Genomic DNA, 24172 nt, shown 5'->3' on the forward strand with positions numbered 1-24172 from the left:
ACAGCAAGGGCTGCTTCCTTACACCAGAGCTGCATTTGACTCAGCCTTTAACGATTAGTCCAAAAAATTCATTCTGAAAACAAAATGTTTCTAGGGTTTTGTCACGGTTTTGCATGATATTCCCATAAATTACAGGCACCTCATCCAAATGAAACAGAGAGGTGTGGGCACAAAGGGGGGGGAAAAAAAAAGGTATTCTCATGGGGTAATTAGTGGTTTGCTCTCAAGCTACACCTACACTTAGTGGCTTTCCCCTCCACTACTATTCAACGTTTCAGCTGAAATAGAGCACACTGACTGGAATGAGAACGTGATCTCTCCAGAACGAGATTACAATTAAAAATTATATTGACAAAGCAGTTGGGGGGATGGGGAGAAGGGGCGATGCCAAGTAACAGGAGAAAATGCAAAGAACTAAGCAGAAGTAGAAAATCTTCTGCACAGCTCCATGGTGGGGCAGGGCATAAGGGACCAGCTGGCAGAGAAGGATCTCGGGCTAAACACAGCCTAAAGCAGACTCAATGCTCTCATCCTATTGTAAAGGCTGATCATCCTGCTGAGCTGTATGAACAGGAGTATCATCCACAGACACACAAAATAATCCTTCAACTCCACTTGGCACCACTCTCAAGACACTTCAGAAAAGACAGAAAAACCACAACCAGTAGGAGCTAGCTCATTGCTGAACATCAGGAGCAGTCATAGATTACATTTTCTCAGCCTCCGATCACAAGAAAAGATTGAAAGAGCTGAGGGAGGGGAAGAGAGTTGCCTCTGCAGAGAGGAATTAGACTCTCTGCTAGGAAAGGTCTCGGTTCTGTCTCACAACCTTGTGTCAGGAAGGAGCTCGGGACCTGCGATACCCTGCCAGTCCTATTTATTTTCCACTACTATAAAACAAGAAAAGCAAGAGTTAAACAGAGTGCCTGAACGGTCCAGAAATAGGGCTTGTTCTAAAATTAGGCTTTTCAAGAGAAAGGGAGACAAGGAAAAAAAAAAAAAAAACCCCACACTACCAGCCAGAAAGCACGGTTCACTTCTCCTGTATTCATCTCTCAATAACTGCTGGCTCGCCAAGTCAGACGCTCGCTCCCAGAGGGACCGTCTCTTCCCTCATTGTTTACCCAGGCCATCTGAGCCACAACCCCTCCGGCCAGCAAAATTGAAAACATCACCTTTCTAGCTCCATCCCACTTTGATCCAGAGCTCATTGTGCCTGTAATGCAGCAGATTTATTTTTCATTCTCTGTTTGCTTTCTAACAGATGCCACTGAAAAAGGGTCTCAAAGATCTAAATATTACTAAACAGGCCGCAAGCTCTGCTAAATACCTGACACGTCAGATTCACTGCGTAACTCCTTTGCTCGTCCCTGCTGCATCCTAGCTTCAGGCAGGCTGTTGTGCAAGAAAAGAAAGGACATTATTGCATTTCCATACAGACCACAGTTCAACGCACTAAGAACCCAATTGCCAAATATATCAAGGCCATTTTGTGTTTATTCTGGCCAGCACAGGGGAAACGATCCTGGACCAGGACCTGCGAACAGACCAGCTCCAGTTGCCTGCAGTTTGGAGGTGCAAGGAAATGTTTTTCCCCCTTGTTAGAGCTGCACCCAACACAAGTTAGTTACAAACCCTCCCTTTCGCTTTGTCTTTGCCGGCATAGACAGAAAAGAGCATACAGGCTTAGGAGAAGGAAGGCTTTTACCAAACAGCACTGTTAGCAGCATTTTCCATTTAAAGCACTAGTGAAGAAGAAGATTCAGTTTCCATAACACAGTATGGCACAGGCCCCATGAAGAGCAGAGCAAGAGGCAACTCAGTTCCCTTCCAAGCGCTTGCTTGCATGGGGCATGTTAAAAACATGCAGCTGGCATAGCTTTGCACCACACCAGCCCCGATTGTACCATGTGGGTTCAATTCGGCAGCCATACTAATGTCAGTCAACAACAGCCACACCATTAGCTCAGAAGAAAAGAAAACTTTCAGAAAAAGTCAGCCTGGAAACGCCTGAATAAACTTCGGAGCTCTTACAACAGTTACTATGGAGTCACTATAGAAACAAGCAACCAGTTAAGCTGAAGTGCTAATCTCAGCAAAACACAAAAAAGAATGCTTACAGTCATTTAGCTTTCTTACTGCAAGGCTTGCTGCTCAAACACAAGACTGTGGCTTACACCTCCAAGGCCCAGCCACTTTTTCCTTGCTCAAAAAATACACACTAGTAAGCAGCTTAGCATCCTATTAATGGATAAACCTCATTACCAAAACAAACTACAAGCAGAGTACAGCAGCAACATGGGTCTCCAGCAGCCCACCCCCAGGTGCACATGGTAGAGCAGAGGGCAGTCGTCCTTGTACAGAGTATGGTTTTAAACCGCAAATTTGAAGGTCCAGCAGAGAGTGTGCAATCCAAAAGGTAACCTGGCAGATGCATGCTGTCATCCAGACCACATTCTGCAGGCTCACCTGACTACATTTTCCCTTCTAAAGTTTGTCAAGTGCAAATGAAACAAGGGGACAATCAATATCACCCAGTTATGTAACCCACATGACTCAAGCCATTTGAATAGTTTCAAATGGAATACATTGGTAAGGGTTAACCAGAAGCTTGCATTCTGTGCAAGTCATGTTGCTGTTGGGCAGAAGCTGTCAGGAGTCTGGGAAAGCAAAGAAGAATTGCTCATCCCCAAAGGAGAAAATTCAAGACGCTCACACGGCCGTATCACAACTTAACATAGCTGCTTGGTTTTCCTTGGGGGAAGCTTTGCAAGAGAAGGATCTAAAAACATTCCCTCCCACCAGTCTGGCACCAAAGTCAACAGGACATCACATGGACCAGAAACATTTATATATTGTTTGCATTTTAGTGAATAATGGGGAAAGAGCATATGAAATGCATTGAAAACAAGTGTTAAAAAATGTGTTCAAACTACTGCAGGCTTGTTTCTGAAGAGCAGCTTAAAGTACTGATGCTAGGAGGAAGGTGAAGATTTAGTGTAAACCTTCAATCTGCAGAGATGCGTGTTTGACCATTTTAGAAAGTGAGGTATTTGATACAGTGAAATTCCACGCAGTTTTCACAAGTATCCCAACATTAACACAAGCAATATCTGCAGGCTGGTACAGCCAACCACAGTGGATACACATGTTCTTCTTATGCAGCCATGGCAACATGTCCCACTGCCAAAACCCATTTTTGTGAGTTAGCACAACAGTTTCAGCAGCTGATTCTTTCCACTCCACAGTCTCTCTACTGGGAGATCACAGGCATACGTTAGAGTTGCTTCCAGTAAATACAGATATCAGGGCTACAGAGCACCTGCATGTGTGTGAAACATGTACAGCCTGGTGTTGCACTGCCTTAATCAGCATTCACTGACTGTATCACAAAAACCTGAAGTGGGTTTGCTGAGAATTTGGCTCCAACAAATTAAACATTCCTCCATGTACGAAGCACGTAAGTTTATGCTAACCACCATAAAATGAATATGTGAGAATACTAATGTCGCAAGTATCAACCCCTAAGCTGTAATTTAAACTGTTAGCTGAGCTTAAAGTTAAACATTTTGTTCCCCCTCAAAATTCAGATATCACAGACAAACTGGAATATGAAGCAAGGAAGCATTTATAAAGTAACAGAACAAAATCATTTGTATGAAAATGAACTAGAAGTATCAAGGAGAAACAGATCCAAGTTTTTTCAAAGTGAATAAAGTGCATCTATACCTCTAACATCTTCCCCCAAAAAATCATCATCCAAAAATTAAAAAAAAAAGCAACAAAAGAACCCACTTTGCCTGAATCCATGTGATAAGGATTTCCCAGGCAAAGGAATACAATTTAAAGAGCAAGGAAAGGTTTTGCATTTCTTTAGTAATTACCTTCAGATGACAGAACTGGAATTTACCCAAACATTCCTGTGACCAGAATTTCATCATGCCACAAAGCATTAACACAAATACTTTTTGCCTCCTTTCACTTTTTCACAGGACACAAAGGTCAGAGGCACATGACTCCTATCACCATTCTAACCCAATTTCCTGCCAGGTTGTTCATTACCTGTTCATTATCTGTTAAACTCTGCCCTTTGGGAAGGGATGGAATGAGTAGCTAATTCATTACTAGTGAAATATCTGATCTTTATTAGTGCTACAAGGCTATCTTGCAAGAAGGCATTACGTTCAGATTTTCACATAGCATCATACCATACACTTACGCTGAACACTACGACTGCAGCGTACAGCTGGCTGGTAAAAGCAGCTTCTGGCCTCTAAGCTTACATGAGTCCATTTCTCCAAGTGTTCACTTCACATAACTGGTCACGAGAGAAGGAAAAACATCAAGGAGCTGCAGCAGTGTAATCATGAAATGCCAAAGAAGTTATTAAAACAGTTTTTTTATTTTATGAATAAAAACTAAACAGAATTAGGACATGGATTCTATTTTTTCTTTTTCCCCATTTCCTTTGAACTATTCTGATCATCTCTTTTTGAACTAGGGCCATATCTACCATTCCTGTGCTGAACCTGCCACTCGCTCTCCAGCTGTCTCAGCATCTCTTGCGTTAGAAGTCCTTCACGCAGCAATCTGTCAGCGAGAGATCCACGTCCATGGGTTTTCAGATCCTCCCGCCTCGCAGCAGACCTATAGGCTTTCAAGCTCTTTGCTCTTCTCTCTTCTGGAGCCTCCACAGCAGTAGGGAGTTGCACTGTGGATTTTGCACCCTGAAGGTCTGACATCACCCTGGTATCCCTCTTAGTCCTTGAAAGAGGGAATTCTTCTGACACAGCTACTGCTGCTCCAGGAACAGCACCAGATTGCGAAGCTCGGATCAGCCTCGTGATGTTGCAGACACCAATTTGTATAATGTTGTCCAGTTTTTTCTGAATATCCCTTACAAGGACAGCATCAGGGAACATATCCATGAAGCGGTAACTGAAGAGAGGTGAAACAAAACAGCATACAATTAAACCTTTTCACCACAGGACTGACAACTGGGATGAAGATCAGATACACACTGTGTAAAGTACAACCTTATTACGTGTCACATAGGATGGACACTGTATTTTAAATGGCATTTTGGCTGTTCCAGTCCAGAGGCCCCTTGTTTCTATCCTTCTTTTCGTCAGTCACTTAAACTGTTCTCAGCAGAACCCATGACTTGCCCCCACAAAGTAGCTACACCAGCATTTGTCAAGATCCTCTAAAGGGACAGCAAAGGAGCCCGTACAGCACCACATCCATACTGGTTTGAAGACACTACTTTTCTAGGACTGTAAGTCATAAATAGTAGGAGAAAATAAAAATAACTCCCAAATGCAAAGGCAATACCTTAACCACAGATAGAGGTCAAAAACATCATGAACGGCTTCGAGGTGCACAAGTTCCTTGATGTTCTTTGGTGGGGCTAGTGGCCACTTGGTGTGCCGACAGAGCCAGTCGAATGTCAGAGGTTCATTTCTACTGAACTGTCTCGCAAACTGGAAAACAGGTGGATTCAGTGAAGCTTGCAGTTAGTAAAGAAAGACGTTTGGGGTTTTTTGGTTTCTTTTTTTTCTTTTTTCAGTGCAGTTATTTATGAAGCTGAACTTTCTTTCTGGAATTGTATTATTCATGCAATTTATAAACAAACAGGCTGTTTGTGTTCTTAACTGACAGAACATTAGTTTGTATTTAAACAGCTGTACACTAGAAAAGGCTAGCTTCAACCCTTACGGCACAGTATTGAAGAGTCCATTCTCAGACGTATGTTTTTAGGCCAGTTTATTACTGAAGAAATGATCGACCAGCCTAATGAAGTGTCGGTGAATTAAATTCCCTGAGTCTGTATAGACAGAATACTCCAGAAAATATCTCTTTCATTTTTTGCAGCATAAATGCCACACATGCTTTTACTTAATTCCTCAACACAGGAATCATCTCTTCTTTACTAGGCCTCAATAACACAATTTGTCCATGGGCCATGCACAGAACTAAGCAACAAAGTCTGGAGCTATCCAGAAAAACAGAACCTTGAAGGCAGACAATTTCATCTAGTGAAGTAAATAGACTATCTTTTCTTCTCCTGCTCGTATTCTGCTAATTCTTATTTCAGAATCTCCTGGGTTGAGAAAATGATGTTAAATATTTGTTGCCTGACTTAGGAAATCCACTATTCACAAACAAAAAAAAGATTAATTTGTAACAGAAATCAGCCCTCCCAAACCTAAGCATCTCAGCTCTTTTACTAACAGATAAGTCAAATAAGATTTAATTTTTTAGAAATGTTAATGACAGAGTAACTAGTTCCTAAATGGCTACTGTCAGAGATTTTCTTCCAGCATGGAAGATTGGCCATAAATTCACATTGGCATTTACCAGCCTATCTCCCTCTGACAGAGGTTAGGCCCCTCTACACCTTCATCACTTCAGATCTCAGTGCTCAGCATTTTCTTAATGAAGCACAATTTTTAAACTCTTTAAATCAGTAATTTAGTTTTTAAAGAAAGTTATTAGCTATTTTGAAAAGCACAGGTCTATCAAACATCTGTGACATGAGGGCGACACAGCAGTTTCATTTTTACAATGTTTTATTAAAAGTGTTTAATATAGTCTAAAAGGGGACAAAGATGATAGTGTCTAACAAAGTAACAGTCCTGAATAAAAGTCTTAATCCTGCAAAACTGAAGTCAGCTGACTACAAATTCCTCAAAATAATCACTCCAGGGGTACAGTAGAGAACAGTTCACCCAGGCGTGAAAACTGAACTGGTGCAATTCTGAGAGTAAATTACAGCACTGTGTCTTGAGGAGTTTTAATTCTGTGTACTTACAGCATCCACAGTCATATTCAAGACCACATTCTTCTAACTAAAACCTGGATTAGTGGTACCTTGTTTTTAAGGATTAGTTCTAGAAAACTTTAGTGCAAAATTTAATTGTTCACAAGTGACAAACAATTCTGACCTCCCCCAGTTCATAGATCACCTGCAACAAAAGCAGTAGGATTCTGAGGCAAACAGCAGAAAAGCTTCCAAATTTTAATTTATATCCTCAAATGAGAATCAGATCTCAGAAGTGAAAAGCTTCAGCCAATAAAAAACGGTAAAGAATCCAAATATTTAAAAAAAAAAAAAAAAAAAAAAAAGCCTTCCAGCTACTTTATATTTCTACTTGTGAGCACACTAAGAATGCTCTCAAACAATCTAATGACTAAATCCATGATAAACATAACTAGACATGGCCTCATTGCATCAAGACCCACTTAGTCCAATATAATTACCACATTTTCTGGGAAAAACAAAAAATAACTGACCTTCAACAACGTCGTGCAAACAAAAGGCTCCTTTCTGTTCAAGGGTGCAGTGCAGAAGACATACCGTGATCGCAAATTTAGTGGAATGTGCTGAATCATATCCGCTAGAAATTTAAAGTCATCAATATTGCAGACAAAGTACAGTCCATCAACTTGTGAGAGACTCACAAAAATATCCTGTGAAAACATCATAAGCAAACGAAGAGGACGTTATTACAGAAGGGAGTTGTCAAACTTATTAACCAAACTAAATAATGATTTTGTTTTTCAAAGTCCAATTATACTGAAAGAACAGTTAAAATTATCAAATTCAACCCATAGTAATGAAAATTTGGGGGAGATCCCTCTGCTCTTCTAACAGGATTTTCATTAAATTCTTTAACGCAGGATCAGGGGAGAGGACATAACGCATTATGCTTTATTTAAGTATTTTCAATCAGTCTAAGTATCCAATGCAATATTCTAGAAGCATACATTTGAGCTACAAAGAACACTGTCATAAGAGACAGTTACTTCTACGCTTAAAACTTGTTCCAGGTTTGTCTCTTAGCATGACCCAAAAAGCTATCTTTACAGTATAAAATTCAATAATTGAGTTATTTTTAGGTCAACCTTAGGAACAGAGATTTATTTTAGGAAGATAGGCATCACAAAATAAATAAGGTGTTGCAATAAGGCCATTCAAAGAATACCCGAAACATGCAAGGCTTGGCAAAATAGCAGATACCACTGCACATTGCACGAGGGGAATTTTTATGGGTCCCCAAAATTAGTTCTCTCTAGTGTATACATGATCATTAAAGAAGCACTGAGTTTAATTAAATGTGTGACTGTATACTCAAGAGACCAACACTGACACATTTTTAATCTTACGGAAATTCTAAAAAGTTAAACTTAAAGGTGTGCTATTACTCTAATAGCTAAGTCTTCTAAGACATCTGAGTATAATCTTTCACCTAAAGGTTAGAAACCACACACTTTCCTAAGTAACAGGACATCAAAGAACTGTAATATGCATTCAAATCAATGAAAGCTGTTAAAAGTTCAGATGACTAACAATCATGATACTAGTTTTTACTATGGTCTTAGAAGTTTAATTTCTACTTTAAAATATGTAAGCTCTTCCAAATATTCTACTGTCAGTCCCAAGTAATCATGGCCTCAAGTAGATCCTACAAGATCTGTTTCTTTAATTTAAGTAAACACTGTTTTACCATAAAATCCACAGAACCAGGAAAAAAAAAATTAAGTAGCTCTCAGACAGAAATCTGACATGACCAGCTCAGTTTTCCAAGAGTTTTCACATGAAGTTATCAAAATTTTATTCTCTAGGGTCTTTAGGTCTCTAGGGTCTCTATTCTCCAGCCTCAGACCAAAAAGCTTACTTTTAAAATATAGAAAAGATTAAATGAGAAGGTTGCTGCATCAGATACTCTTCAACACATGTACACACATTTGCACACTTCGAAGGCTTTTAAATATTATAACATGAAAAACGGTAATCATTCTAAATGTCTTTGCAAACACTGCTGCAGTAGAAAGAACAATCTGATTCATAAAAGATACACAGAGCTGTCTATTAGGTTCTTAGAGAGTGTGTGTGTGTCCATAGGAAAGTAGGGCCTGTAAGTATGCTCAATTTTTAAACCAAAAGCTATTTTTTAATCATTCTTACAATTAGATTGGAGAGAGTGGCATCAGGAAGATGATAAGCAAACATTTCTATCTGCTCAGCAGTAGGATGTAGGCCAGCTGCCTAAAGGGAAAATAAAGACATTTTCATTAATCCTCAACGTCTTTAAGCAGGTGCACGAGAAAAAACAAGATCTAGAAGGATAAAATGCAAGAAAAGAAGTACCCTACAGAGCCCAGTTTATTCAGGACACTTATATGGAACTTAAAGACTTCCATCTTTGAGCTTTCAATTCTTAGAAGACCAGCTTCAATATAACTTGAAATACTGGAAGCCCTATGGATCTTCCGAACATGCCTTATATGCAAAGTCACTCTGGCATGACACAATCAATTTTTATTACTGAATTGTAAACAGACACAAAGAATAATAATTTGGGATAAGGACATAGTAACATAGCTCCAAAGCACATCCGTACAAATTGAGCACTAAGCTCTCACCTTCACAGGCCGCACAGGCTCACTCAAAATTTCCTTGAGCTGTGGTAAGTCATCTCGATGCATTGTAGTGACTTCTCCTCGCTTGAAAGATGAGCCGTAACGCCCAGCTCTACCTGAGATTTGTAGAGCCTGAGAGGTTGTAATTAAGTCTATTTCCTTCTCTCCCTTTTCATTGATATTTGGCTTTATTATAGAGTTAAAAATTATTCTTTTTATACACCTGAAATATTTGAACAAAAACAAAGAGGAATTTTTTTTTGCAAATTATTTCCAATATACAACCTACTACAGAAGAGGGAAAGCCTTTTTTTTTTTTTTTGGAACATTTTTTCCCCTCCACAAATTAAGAGACCACAGATATTGCTTTAGCATGGACACAGCATTCTCAAAGGGCAACATAAGACCGCTCGTTAGTCACAGGAGAAGCATCCCAGCATACATCAATCCTGTCCTAATACGGTCCCAGGCTATACATCATCTGCCTCAGCAGAGGGTATAGCACCAACTGCATCGCCTTCACCAACATAACGCATCTGAAACCGGACTGACCCTATCCTACATTTCAGAAATGCGAGAGACTGATATTCTGACAGCCTACCCCACCTGACCCCAAGGAATCAAAAGTACCTTGACAGTGCTTGATCTCATACAGGATTAGGCCTAATGAGCCATTTAATTCCTAAAATCAGTTTTAGAATTAAAGCTTAGATCTACCCAATCAAATCGATCACTACTTCAAAATTAAAGTGTATGCATTGTAAGTGTTCTCTAGACATAACAGACATCTAGACAAATTAGATAATCTGGGGGGAAACAAGTGAAGAAACTAATGCAGGTATCACACCAAAAATAAGCATACCACAACTTGCTCAGAATACTTACAAATTGAGTCCCATTCCAATTGCATCTGTAGCAACTAAAATTTTGCACGGATCATCAGGATCGTTGAATTTCTTTGCCTGTTCAAGTTTTGTTCCTAAAGCAGAGTGACAAACATTTGCTATAGCAGACTCTTCTCACAATATAAAGATAGCATATCTCTAAACCTGATGCCTTTATAGTAGGTTGAGTTTTTGGGGGTTTCTTCTTTTTTTTTTTTTTTTTTTTTTTTTTTGCTATTTGGCTGTGGCTTGTAGTATTTGTTGTTGGGTTTTTTTAAACCTTTCCCAGAGCTGTGAACAGGCCTCATTTAATTAAAACTAACTGAAGAACAATATTAAATAAGTAATGATTATAATCATTAAGATTATAATACCAGTCAAAACAGGTTTTCCTTTTTCCTTTCTGTAACTCTATCCTGATGCAAAACTGGGAAAATTTGTACTGCTTCATTTTAAAAAGTTTCTCCAAAGAAAGAAGCAAAAAACAGAACATTCGCTTAATACATAACATACATATGTATATATATAAAAAAAAAGGAGGAGCCCTTTACCTGGTGGCAGACTGCCGTATATGACAGCACATTCTAATCCTCTGGCTTCAATCTGCCGGCTGACAGAATAAATGTCATTCTTACTGAAACACACAATGCAGTCCCCGGGCTGGAGGTTATCTAGAGATTCTAAGGCATAATCCAACACCGTAAGAGGAGTGAGTCTCTCGTAGTTTCGGACCTAGAATTAAAGAGCAGTTGTGAAAGATGAGATATTTTTTAATGTAAAATTCATGTGAAAGTTCAGCTAATGTGTTTAAAATCGCGACTGACTGCAACACTAAGGGTGGTCTTGCAATCCTGAAGGGATAAGTACTGGAGAAAAGGTGACATACACCCTATGCAATCAAAACCATATACCTGCAGCATTTCCCAAGGTGAAAACTACAGGGCCTTTTCAAGAAACAGAGGACTATACATTCTTACACATAAACCAGATTCAAGGAAAGAAGTATACAGACTACTGTACAGTCATAGCAATCCTAGGGAGAAGTGAGAGCCAGTTTTCACTAATTCAGTCACTTGAATGCTGTAACTGGTCCCCCTTAGAATAAACAGTCCCACAAAACATGGATATGTAAAACTACAGCTAATTCACCCAGAAATCATGCAAGCTGCACTACCAAATTTACGCTGTTAAATAATCTTTAGAAAGGAACTTTCCCAGGAAAACAAGTTTTTTGACTGTAAGGTTGGGTTGGAGAGATATGTCAATCACTTTCTTCTAGTGGTATTAGCTCTTTTAACAAATTTCTCAGCACATGGAGAATGAATAACAGACAGAGTAAACCAAGCAAACTGAGGGCATTGTGCATTCTAGGAAGAACAGAACTGTAAAGAAAACCACTAAACAGCTGTAGCATTCCCTGGGAGGAAGTCAGCGGAGCAGATACCTTTTTAAAGCAAAACATTGTGACCAAAAAAAACAAAACACAAACCTACCACCACACACACCAACTTTGCAACATCTCCTTTGATTGACAGGAATTGAGCAACATTTTAACAAAATAAATCCCTGCAAGAATAGCTTTGATCAGTAGTATCCCAAACAAAAGCTTGTACTGTAGCCTGTTTTCTGACAAGAACCACCTCCTGTTCTCTCTGTAACATTACAAAATTAAGAAGCCTACCTCAACCTCCTCCCCCGTAGTGTACATGAGTTCTGTCACCAATTCAATAGCAGCAGCTTCTCCACAAACATGGATTTCTTCCGCACAGAGCCCTGAACAAGATCCAATGAAATAAAATGCAAACTGTTACATAGGTATATACACAGCAATTCTAGCTGACATTAACAGTTACCAAAAAGAATACATTTTGCTTTCTGAACACATCAACAAGGACTGTATTCCCTCTCCTTCAACTTGCCAAAGCCCTGTACCAAAGCTTCCCCCACAATACACTGCTTCCTTAGAGCTACTCTTGATCTCATCAGCAAGTGATGCTTAGAAATCTGGTAGCATAACCATCTGAGCAGTTAATACCTGGCTGCATCCTCTCAGCTCAAACAAGAGGTACCCTCAACTGCTGAATAAATGGAGCAAAACTTTGTGCACGTTTTATTTACTACTAATGCTTTACTATCTCCCCAACCACAGCAGAACTGGAAAGCTTCATTTTCTGCATGACCTTTTAAAATTACAAACACATCTTTAAAGTAGTCAGAATGGTAAGTGGTAAAAAATAGAAGGTAGGGGAAGTGTGACAAATCATCCTGCTAAATTCAGCATCAAAGCAGTGGAGTGGGAGAATCAGATTCCAAACTTCTGTTGAAAAATCTAGGTAACAATTAATTTCAGAGTTCCTCTTGAAAAATTATAAAATTAGCAAAAGAAACCATTCTCATAAAGTTTTAACAGATCAGTGTTACGAGTGAGCTATTTGAAATTAACACTATAAAATATTTAACATTTGCCATGTTACCATATATTTCACAGAATCTTTTAAAATTAACTCTCTGAAAATTGTGTAGTTTTAATTGCACAAAAAAGCATACTTCTGGAAAACACTCAGTCTGAAAGGACAGCACAATCTGACAACACAGAGACTCTGTACTAACCACAGAAACAAAACCAGAAAAATGTATCAGCAAAACTTAGAGAATAAAATTTTCAAAAGCATTCCTTAAGCAAAACATGACAGGTAACTTGCTGCCATACAGAGAACTCTCTTTAGGCAGAGCACCTCTCTAACTTGCTATGGAGACCTCAGTAATGAAGAAACAATACTTGCTTTTATTTTGTATCACACATTGTAATCACTTACCAATATACTGACTTCTAAGTTTGAATTTAATATGCCATTGAAAGTTGCATGAAACTAGTTGATTGTCAATGCTGACCAGCTTACCTAGAAGGGCTCTTGTCCAAGCCCACCCTCTAGCAGGATCTCTGATCATCTGAATTTCATCAATCACAGCAACTTCATCTTAAAAACAAACAAACAAAAAAAAGTTACGTGCCAAGGAAGAACATCTAGAACAGCAATATTACATAGGAAGGAACATCTCGGAGGCTTTCTATAGAAAGTTACTCAAATCAAGTTAATCATCTACCATCAAAAAGCTAATCTGAGATGATCCAGGTTTTATTAAAACTGTTCTAACCCATCTCAGGAACTGTTCAAATAAGAGTGAAAAGGTATAGCTCAGCTACTTAATACAGCCCAAGCAGCAACTCATTTAAAGATAGCAATGGATGTGATCAAAACAATTATGTATACATACAAGGTGTATTCGTGCTGCACATTTCAATGGTACAAGCAATATGTGTAGCTTGTCTGGCATCTTCATTGGCATACACGCGCTCTTCTCCTGTCACCAAATCACACGGCACATTCTAAAGAAAGTCAGAAAACTCATGTTAAATTTCTTGAATTTAACAGAATTCCCCTTCCAAAGGGGCGGGGGAGGGGGGAGGGGGGAGAACAGCATCTTAAAGTACTTTTTAAAACTGTACAATGGAAGTCACCCAGAGAATAGCTACTCAGCCTGTTGACACCTGTGCCCTATGTTTAAGCTCTGTCAGACTGAAGTACCAGTGTAGTATCTGTAACTAGATGCAACCTCTTGCAGGAATGAGGGAGGGGGAAGAGGTGGAGCTGGCATCTTTCAGCAGTTCAGAGCCATCACATCTGCAACAAAAGAACTGTCAGAAGAGCCGTAACACAAGCGGCTCAAAGCAAGGCCCAGCCTTGCAAGCTCCAATCTTCCCCCCATTCATTTTGTTATTGCCCTGCCAGGCGTCTCACCTGCTGCCTTGGACTGGCACAGTAACAGTTCACAGGATTTAGCCAAGAGAAACAGCAGGAGCCGCTGCCCCGTCCGCTCCACACTTGCTGAATCTCAGACAGATGGCTGCTCATCCCTAATCGACAGCCATCTGTGGAGTCACCAAGGAGCTTTGGTTGAGCCTCACAAGATCCTTTGATAAATCCTACTACACATACACGTTATGCTGCATTAATATGTGATATGTTACTGTGATGCTTTATAACTGGCTTGGTTCTGTGCAAATGGAAACACACTAATGAAAAGCTTTCAAAAAGATGCTGGAGGCAAAAGTACTAACGAAAGCTTCCTCTAAGGACCTGAAATAACAGGGCACTGGTGTTCACCAACTCGTACATCTGAAGCTGCAGAACTTTTTATTATATGGCAGAGTAAAACTTATTTAAACATTGAAGTAGAAGGGGGAGGAGAGTTAAGCAAGGATAATTACTCGAGTACAAGCTAAAGCAAAGGTAACAGAACGAAAAAACTACAGCTTACACATGCAAAAAGCTAACGGCACAGCCTAGCCAAACCCAGGGAAGGAGAAATTGCCACAGGAACAGGGTACCAGGTTACGGGGACGAGCACAGGGGACGTGCTCTGAAGAAAGTCATGTTCCATTCTACGTGCCTTACGCAGAAATGCACTACTGGTATTCATACAAACTGGCAGCACTGCAACGCAAAGCTACACTGCTTCATGGACTACCTTAAGCAACTACAATATTTTACAAGCATGCATTCATGGGACTACCCCAATATTAAGGATGCAGGTAAGTAATATAACATACTGACAGCATCATTACTCTTTTGGAAGATCTCATGAGCCAGAAGCTTTAGTGGACCACAGTATACTCCTGATTTTGCTGATAAAAATCTCTGGATAGCATGAAAAGTTTTTCCGCTGTTTGTAGGACCAGCATGGAATATTATCTTTCTTTGAATAGCCCTGGCTTCTGGATACCTAAAAACACAAATAAAAAACAGATTTGTTTAATGTGTATGTTTAATCTGGCATTCTGGATACCAAGTTAGGTGAAATTCCAAATTGATTTAAACATTTCCATATCAGTAGACATTTAAAGTGTGGTAAAAGCAGAAGGATTAAGTTCTTAAATAGATCCAACATAAAGAGGCTACCATGTCTTAGATACTCATTTTCTAAATCATATGATGCTTTTCAAGATTTAGAGTGAAATTCATACATGATGTGCACAAAGTGATTTCTCATTACTGTTTCCATTTCTGGGGTATATTAACATTTTAACATTCTGATGTCCTACTTCCCAAACAGATATGGCCACAAAACAGCTTTGCAGTGTATCTTGTAACAAAGACAAGAATTTCTGAGAAAATTTATTGTAAAACCAGATGGATACATGAAATGGAAAATATACATCATGAAGCTTAAGTCCACAGTCTATGAAATTCTGTGACAGTAAGAAAAGAAAACACCACAGCCACTAAAACACACTGACCAGTTGGGCGGCAATCTTAAGTCACTGATCTTGCGCAAATCATCCATACAATCCAGCATCGGAAAAATCTGCTTTGCATGTCTCAAGAAAAATGGAAAGAGATCATCCACATGACCTAGAAGACAAACCCTTTTAAGAACGTTTGCATGCTTGCTTGTTTGAAGGCATGTATATTCATAAACTTAAAAAAAATAATCCTACCACATGCTTTCAACTTCTGGCTCTCTACAGTGGTCAATAATTATCTCAATAGCAGAAAGGTAAACTAACATGAGTACATAAACTCATTAAGCAACGTAATGCAAACAAAATAGCATGGAAAAAAAAAAATCTCACTTCAGTATATTCACTCCAGCTAGCCTACACACCTAAAGAAATTCTAAACCAAATGAGAGGCTATGCAAAATCTGTGTGAAAGCTTTTGTGTCCTAAGAAGATTTTAGGTTTTTCTTCCTAAATTCACATGCTGCCTTGAAATAAATAAATAAAGAAAAAAATCTTCTAAAATGATTTTATGTATAAAGAGAGACAAGCAGAGGACTTCTGGCTTCCTTAATCTACTAAAACTTGGGAAATCTGGTTAAAATTTGTAAATCCCCAACACTTAGGCCAGCAAAGAAAAAGCATCAAAGAAAGTCAACTCAGAAGAGAGATTCTGGTTCACTAGTCACCGTTCTGAATGTTTGCCGAGCAGACATGTAGACCTAAAGGTCTCATTTCAGGTCACACTCTGGCTGTCCAGCTTTCATAGCATTTCAAAGAACTGCCTGGATCTAGTAAATGTTATTATCTAACCCCCCAAACAATCAGTCATCTTTTTCATTGAGAACTGATATTGAATAAATAAAAAGTTATTGTGAAAAACTTACATTTTGTAGGATTTTAATTATCATTAATTACAAACAAAGCTCACTTAAAAGTTAGAACTGACACAATAAACCATCCTTTATACTCCTATATATGCAAATTTTAAAGGATATAAATAATACTCATAGATACATAAATAAGGATTTCATATGAAAGATTTTATGCAGATACATTAAAATACTTCTAAAAAATTCTTAAATAAGAAAGCATTTTAAATCTACAAATTTACATTTTTAAATGAAATCTACAGGCACTACAGCTCTTAAATTACCATTATTAAAAACACATGCATAGTGCCAAAGCTGAAGTTCTGAAGCTCATAAGCTTTACAGAAAGCTATTTCTGCTACTACCAACTAGCATATCCTCTTGGTTAGGTGCAGTTAATTATGACACGCGATGCAATAAGCTATTGGTGCTACAGCGAAACAGAACAGCCACAGAGCTGCATTCCTAAGCTTTTAAAGCCACCTAGACAAGGGAATGCTCGCAAAGTGCCCCCTAGCGACTACCGAATTTTTTGAGGGGGGAATATATTGGCTGGGCACAAATGTTTCCAAAGAAAAGGAGGAGTGACTTTTTAATCTCTATTACAGTATGGTGGGAAGGTACACAGGAAGATAGTTAAGTATAGAAGCTAAAAACAAATACATTCATAAAATACACATTTTATTTTACAAGCACTCCCGATACTTGCCTGCATCACAGCATATATCATTGAGAATAATATGCAAATCAGCACTCACAGAACTGGATTCCATGATATATTTCCTAAAGCTTATAAACGCTTGGTGAAAAAGGCGAGCTGTAAGAGAAAAGAAAAAAGCAGACATGACTGGCATCAGAAAACTGTATTTGTAAATACCTACCAAAACCACTAAGCAGTTCATTAAAAAACTATTCCTTTACGTGAGATAATACAAATAAACATAAAGGCTATTTGAACTTAGCAATGGAGATAACCTGAGCAGTGCTGTGGGATCAACCATAAAAGATCAAATCCACCTAATGCCATATGTGAATAAAGACCTCGGATGAAAATGTTTGTTAATTTATTCAGATCAGAGTCTTAAATCATCTGAAGAAAACAAAGTTGCTCTACAACAGTAGGAAAAAAGAACATGCCACTAAAAGCCAAAGAAATCCAAGCCTGTATGCCTGGCATATTCATCTTGCAGAGCACTGTGTATTCTATTAAACAGTGGAGAAGGGGGGCATGGGTGGGTGCCCACAGCAATAAAATGATTTCACATAAAAAAAAAAAAAGCCATGTTAGAAGGCCATTTGCTCACCATCTAATCCATTTTCTGCTCCTAGTCTCTGGATTTCTTTTCTTTTGTAAAACTTATTCAAGTTTTTTAGAACTTCACCTGAAAGAAAGAGTAACATTTCTGAGTTATCAGGTTTACCTTTTCTCAAAATTAAATCAAACACTACTGACCTGAAGATCATGGCTTATAGTCTTATTACTTTAGAGGGAGGAAGCCTTTGCCCTGATGAAGAGACTCAAGTGATTTCTGCCTAGATTAATTACAAACAATATTTGAGTTTACTGTGGAAGATGACAATCTTAAAATGCAGCACAAAGAACGGCCATGCAGATGGGGTCACTCCAGTGCAGTACCCGAGATGAGACTCTACCTGTTACTAGATAGGAAAGTGTAAGTGAACCTGCAGCTAACTTGTTACAAAACAGAAGGATAAACAGGCAAATCTGGGGGACATTTTTTGCTTCTTTTCACCCGTACCTACCAGTAAACAGTAGGCTTTAACGTGAAAGTTAAATCTGCTTATGTCACTCAGTGAAAGCTTTCACTGTATCTCCTCTGAGAGAGTTTCTTCCCTCCTCACTGCTTCCAAGATACATTCTCCAGAAAGAACAGACACACCAGACACATTATCTTCCTCTTTCCAGCTTAAATAACAGTGAGGAGAAAATGACTTGACAGACACTCTTCCTATATCATCTGGCAGCAAATCAGATTTGTTTGCATAGAATCTTTTGTTATAAAGTTATTAATAAACCCCTTCCCTAAACACTTTCCCCACACACACTTTTTCTGACGGCTTTATAAACTGAGGTATGATCTCAAATCTCATCTTCTAGTGGATGGTTCACCACTATAAAGTCAGCACCAGTGCTCTTCTCCGCAGTACCAGATGCTCAAGTGATGCATAACATTGTTATTTTTTGCTCCTGTCCAAACCAGTGGAACAGGTAGAAAATATTAGTCAAAACAACTTTTGCTTACAAGTTCAAAAAAATGGGACTAATCTGAGGGCTAACAGCCACCTCAGAGGGTGGTTTCCCTTTGGCCCACCAAAGAAACACTACAGCTTGGAGGCCAAGTGCAACGGACTGTGCAAGCACAGCAATGAGTCTGCTCCAGCAATGCCAGCCTGTAAGTCTCCCCTCGCTTCTGCCTGTCCTTTGGGTGCACTGACTCTGTGCACACAAAAAACATTCTTCTAGGTGAATTCTGAACTGAATTCTGAAATAGTAGGCACTGGATTTCTACCACTTCAACTTTTTAGCCTTATTAGAAGAATTAAAGGATCAAAGATTTCAGACATATTTCAAGAATATCATGTATGATAATATTTTTGAATATTAAAAGTAGCTGGACAGATATTACTTGAATTCTCAAAGGAAACTGCAAGGAAACTATTTACTAATGTATGGTTTGAATTTAGTTCATTAAACATCAGTTAAATCACAATGGCAAAAAAAAGCATCCCCTTTATCTTCAGCAGATCAGAAACCCTCAATCTAGCCAATGCAGTAAGCAGCTGACATAAACTTAATCACTTGTAGATCTGAATTTCAAGAAACCTCACATTTTAAAATGCTAGGACTGGTACGTAAAGCAGCACACCACTGGTTTGCCAGCAGAAGTCAGCGAACACCACACTACCCTGCTCTGCTCTCTGCATTTAACTCCCTCACTCTGAAGTCTCTGCCTCGAGATAGAAAGCTCCCCTTGCGATCAACTCATGTAATTGCGAGATTGCCCCCCTTTCTAAGCAGCTGTATTCTAGAGCAGAGAGACCACTTTCAATAATAAAACATCATCAGGTGAGAAGAATTTGGCAAAGCAGAGAACAGGAGCAGCACAAAGCCAGAAGAGCAAAATCAGTGGCTACACCCACACCCCGTTCTGAAAAGACTTCCCACCTCCCATTCCTGGTTACAGTAGTCTGTCAACAGATTTCAATTTACAGTCTGAAGACTCCTTCTGATGTGTTTGTAGAGGTAACTAAGCAAGATCAAGCCCACTGCCAGTGGGCTAACACTTACTACACAGACATCCATATCCATGTCAGAAAATGTTTTAATGCCCAGAAATCAAAGAGAGACTGGAAGACACTGCATTAAAAGAATATATGGGGCTAAATGTCTCTTCAGAGCTTACATGAGAGCTTTTGAAAGACTGGAAAGCATAAAACAACATTAACAGTTAACATGACATCAACCATCAATCTAAATTCACCACACACTAGCTTTACTACAAGATGAAAAGGTCAACACCAGAATATTTGTTACTATCCTAGGCAGCATGACGTTGAGATCATCATAGCTCTCAACATTCAAGGTCACTCTCCCTCCTAAGCACAATTACTTGCCTTAACAATAAGGTACGTCTAAACAAAACAAAGCTGGCATTGCAGAACAAGCAGGTATGCCCATGCTAGCTTTAATCAGCTACGTATAGTAGCACCTATCTCTACAACCTGAACTAGCAATCAGGGTACATACCCAGGAGATGTGTTCTACGTCTACCATTATCCTTTTTATCATTTACTCCTGTTCTAAGATTTCCCTTTTCAACCTTTTTTCTCATTTTTAGGACACCGTTTTAGCTCTTACTCCCTAATTACTTTGATTCCTTAGTAGGATTTTTTTAAGGTTCTGTATAAAAAGGTGTCCTGACACCGCAGCACTGTTCAGAAACTATGCAGTTAGCTTCCAAATGTATCACATTCACTTAAACAGTTTAGTCCTATTTGTAGGACATTCGTTCCATTATTTTCCTGCATCTGAGATCATAACAGTCCGTTTCAACAGGACCACACACCTCCATGGGGCGGTTCAAGCACTTTATTTTAAAATTCCTCCAGAAGTATTAGAAGACTGACACCATCCAGTCCAAGTGATGTTACACATCTAATGTTAACCTGTTTCCTCCAGCACTTCCCATTTCTGACACAGGAGCGGCTGACACCATCTCCTCTTTCCTAGCTTACACTTCTCATTGGTAAGGACAGGTCCCTGGTCAGACAACGTGGTAAACTGACCATTAGGGCTCCAAATCAACCACCGTATTCAAGAATCCTGAAGCCACACAGCAGAAAGTGCTGAACTGACATAGGGTCAGTTTGTCTGTTCGAATTTATCAAAAAATGGTTAATGCATCATCTCCATACCCCGAGGTCTGCATCCAAACCAGACCTCATTTGTGCTGCCAGCTGATTTAGCAACATTCAGGCCCAGTCTTAAAGATTATGGAACCAGGTACTCATCTTTCTCCCTCTGTACTGATGGCAGGTCACTTATCTTTACAATATCCCCATTTTCTGTCACTGCTGTCTTTATGCTCTCTTTTTTTGATACCAGATGTTTGAGTAGATGTCTTGCCTTTTTTCACCCTCCTTTCTAAAATTAGCATCACAGTTTCAATTTTTTATGCAATTGCTCCTTAGATATTTCACTATAAAGTCCTTGTGTATTACCTAACCGCTCAACTATAATCAGCTTGTTTAAGGAAGCAAGCAATCATATAAGATGTTTAAAAAACACCTACCTAAATCTTAAACCATTCTGTCATATGATAATTTCATACTGCTCTATTAATTGTTTCCCATAACTCTGTGCACTTGGGCTTTTGGGCAAGGATGTCATCATTATACAATTATATCAGTAATACTGCTAAAGTAAAAGCAATATAAGGCAAAGTAAACGCAATGAAAGGAATAGAAAGACACATTCTGGCGTAACCTCTACAAGTGAAGTTCAAAAACAATGCATCTGCTAATTGCAGTAAGTAATTAGTGGGTTACAACCCACTTGATAGCCCAGAATTAAAAGGATATGCCACCACTCAATGATACGCTTCCTGCAAAATCACAAGAGGCAGCATAAAGATGCAGCTGTGAAATGAATTCCACTACATGGAGTTAAGCAGGACATTTGCTACAAAGGTTTGTGTAAAACTGGCTTTGCAAAAGCGTGCTTCTAAAAAGGCTTCACTTATACTGACAGCCTTTGACTAGCTTGAAATATATGACCATTGTATCACTTCAACAAATAACAAGCTAACAAGATGATTCATATTGGAATTAAGCACATTGTAAATAACAAAGTTTCTTTAGAAGTTGTACTAAGAAAGCCTGTAAATACTCAGCCTACAAATCTTTATTTCCAGAATTTAGTTCAGTACCAGACAGTGGAATTTGACAGACTATCTTTAGTGAAAGTATCACAAAAACAAATGGTTGCATGATTCAGTGCATGATGAGAACATGACAAAGAAAAAAGCCAGAGGAAGGGTATTTATTTTATTTTTAAAAACAGGTATTTGATAAGGAAGGTCTCCTTAATTTTCCTTTTTACCATTACTGCTGGGGTTCAAAATACAAAGTTACTAGTAGCTGCACACAGAGAGTTACAGGCCAACAGGCCAGACAAAGCACCACACTGGCCAGATGTTGGTACTCCTCACAGGTCTTGTGTGAAAGAGCTTCAGTCTGTTTGAAGCAGTTAATTTTTATTTGTGGGAACGTAAATGGTTTTAGCCAATCTGTTATCTCAACATGAGTTACCAGAGTTCAGACAGAATCTATGCTTATTTTCCCAGAGCATTTTAGCTATAACTTTGAAGAAACCAAACATTACTCATTTGCTCATATAGGAGACACGCAGCTGTGTATGAGTAAGATGCTATCGTTCAGATTTATTAGCATCTGAGGAAGGCACTAGTAACTTAAGGTGACACTTAAAGAGGAGTCTGAAGACGACACAGATTTCTTGTATTACACCTGTTCAGGATTTCCCTCCTGGCTATCAGCCTTTTTAGCTGTCAGAGCCATGCATCCCTTTCTTGGAGGCTCTAAACAAATTAAGATCATCTTCCCATGTTTCCTTTACCTGGAGTTAATACAAATAATAACCCATTGAACACTTGATTAGGAGAGCACATAGTAACAAAAGTTTTCATTTACGCCCCCTTTGCTTGGGGTTACCAAACATCAAAACGAGCTAAAACTTGTTTCTTACTTAAGTATTTGAAAAAGGCATTCTGGCACAACTAGATAAATAAGACTATTCCCAAGCGGAAGACTGAAAGGGATGAAGAATGAATAGCATGTACAGCTCATAATTAAAATGAAAGAAAAAGCTGAACAAAGTAGTTGCAACATATGAAGTTTCTTGAGGAGTAATTACATAAGAAGACATCAAAAACAGACCAGAAACATCAAGCATCTAAAGGTTAATGAAGCGTTTCTTTTCCGTTTCCACTTACAAGTCAAAATCTGACCGTGCGGAAGTGACAGGAAATACACCTAACGGAATATACAGCGGATAAATAAGGCATCCGAGAGAGACGCTCTTTTGCTTCCTGTCAAGGCTGGATTCGGGCTGCTCCTGACACACTTAGGGGCTCCGATAACACAACCAGCACGGCAGCAGGCAGCTCTTCACGCCGCTGCTACGGCTAATACCCGCACTTAGCTTTACTCAGCCTTCAGAACGGCGGGGACGGCCCGGCGGCCTGAGGGGGCGGCACGCGAGGGAGGCCGGGCCCGCGCGCGCCCGCCAACGGCCGCCGCTAACGGCCGCACTCACCCTTGTCGAGCGGCCGCGTGAGCTCGGCGCCCACGTCCTCGCCGGGCGCGCCGTCGGCGGGCCTCAGCGGCACGGGCACGAAGAGGGAGGTGTCGGGGGCCCGCGAGCCGCCCCCGCCGGCCGCGGAGGAGGCGGAGGCGGGGCGCAGCGCGGCGGCAGCGGCGGCGGGGCGCGGCGGAGGGGCGCCGCCGTGGCGGAGGACGAGCCCCGCGCGCGCCGCGAGCCGCGGCAGCGGCCACGCGCACCGCCGCATCGGCAGCGAAGGGCAGCAGCGGCGGTAGCGGCGCGGCCCTTGTACGTCATCGCGCCGCGACCGCCCTCCGCGCAGCCGCCGCCGGGGCGGGGCGGGGCGCGAGGCAGCGGCGGGAAAATGGCGGCGGCCGCCCGTTGCCCGGCTGGAGAGAGCGGCGCTGCTCTGCCGCGGCTGCGGCACCGTGAGAGGCGCTGAGAAGGTGAAGGAGGAGGTGTGAAAGGGGTGTTACAGCAGCACAGCTTTTTTTTAAAAAATAAAAAAAAAAAAGAGAGAGAGACCCCCAAGTCATTCCCGGGAAGGAAACTTCGGCGGAGCAGCTGCTAAGACAGCTTTATTAGGAACATGCCGCTCTTCTATGAGGAAGCTTGAGCTACACTCCAAGAAATCTTGGGCTGCTTGGTTCAGAAATTAGAACAGCCTATGCCGGTGTCAGGATTAAACATAAAGTTCAATTCCTAGCAAAAACTGAGGATTGTTCAGCAAGAAGGTGGTGTGTGAGTCACCCCTTGGGGTCAACATAGAAGACAGCGCAGAGAGTGGAGTTATAGCATAGGCAGGGTAGGTACACTCATTAAATCCCCATGGTTTTTGGCTTTAAAA

General features: G+C 40.1%; 1 protein-coding gene across 1 annotated transcript; it reads right to left on the minus strand.

Annotated features, from left to right (window-relative positions):
- Nucleotides 1-3610: 3610 nt before the first annotated feature.
- Nucleotides 3611-23639, minus strand: SUPV3L1 (Suv3 like RNA helicase). Its single transcript, XM_064513640.1, has 15 exons — nucleotides 23320-23639; nucleotides 17768-17845; nucleotides 17173-17280; nucleotides 15610-15724; nucleotides 14927-15095; nucleotides 13587-13698; nucleotides 13211-13288; nucleotides 11992-12083; nucleotides 10862-11042; nucleotides 10312-10405; nucleotides 9430-9649; nucleotides 8972-9052; nucleotides 7297-7473; nucleotides 5335-5483; nucleotides 3611-4938 (listed from the first exon to the last, which is right to left on the minus strand). The coding sequence occupies exons 1-15, from the start codon at nucleotides 23570-23572 to the stop codon at nucleotides 4443-4445; spliced, it is 2403 nt and encodes an 800-aa protein (XP_064369710.1). The 5' UTR covers nucleotides 23573-23639; the 3' UTR covers nucleotides 3611-4442.
- Nucleotides 23640-24172: the final 533 nt, after the last annotated feature.

Source organism: Dromaius novaehollandiae, chromosome 6 (assembly GCF_036370855.1).
Source record: "Dromaius novaehollandiae isolate bDroNov1 chromosome 6, bDroNov1.hap1, whole genome shotgun sequence".
In the NCBI taxonomy this organism is placed as follows: domain Eukaryota; kingdom Metazoa; phylum Chordata; class Aves; order Casuariiformes; family Dromaiidae; genus Dromaius; species Dromaius novaehollandiae.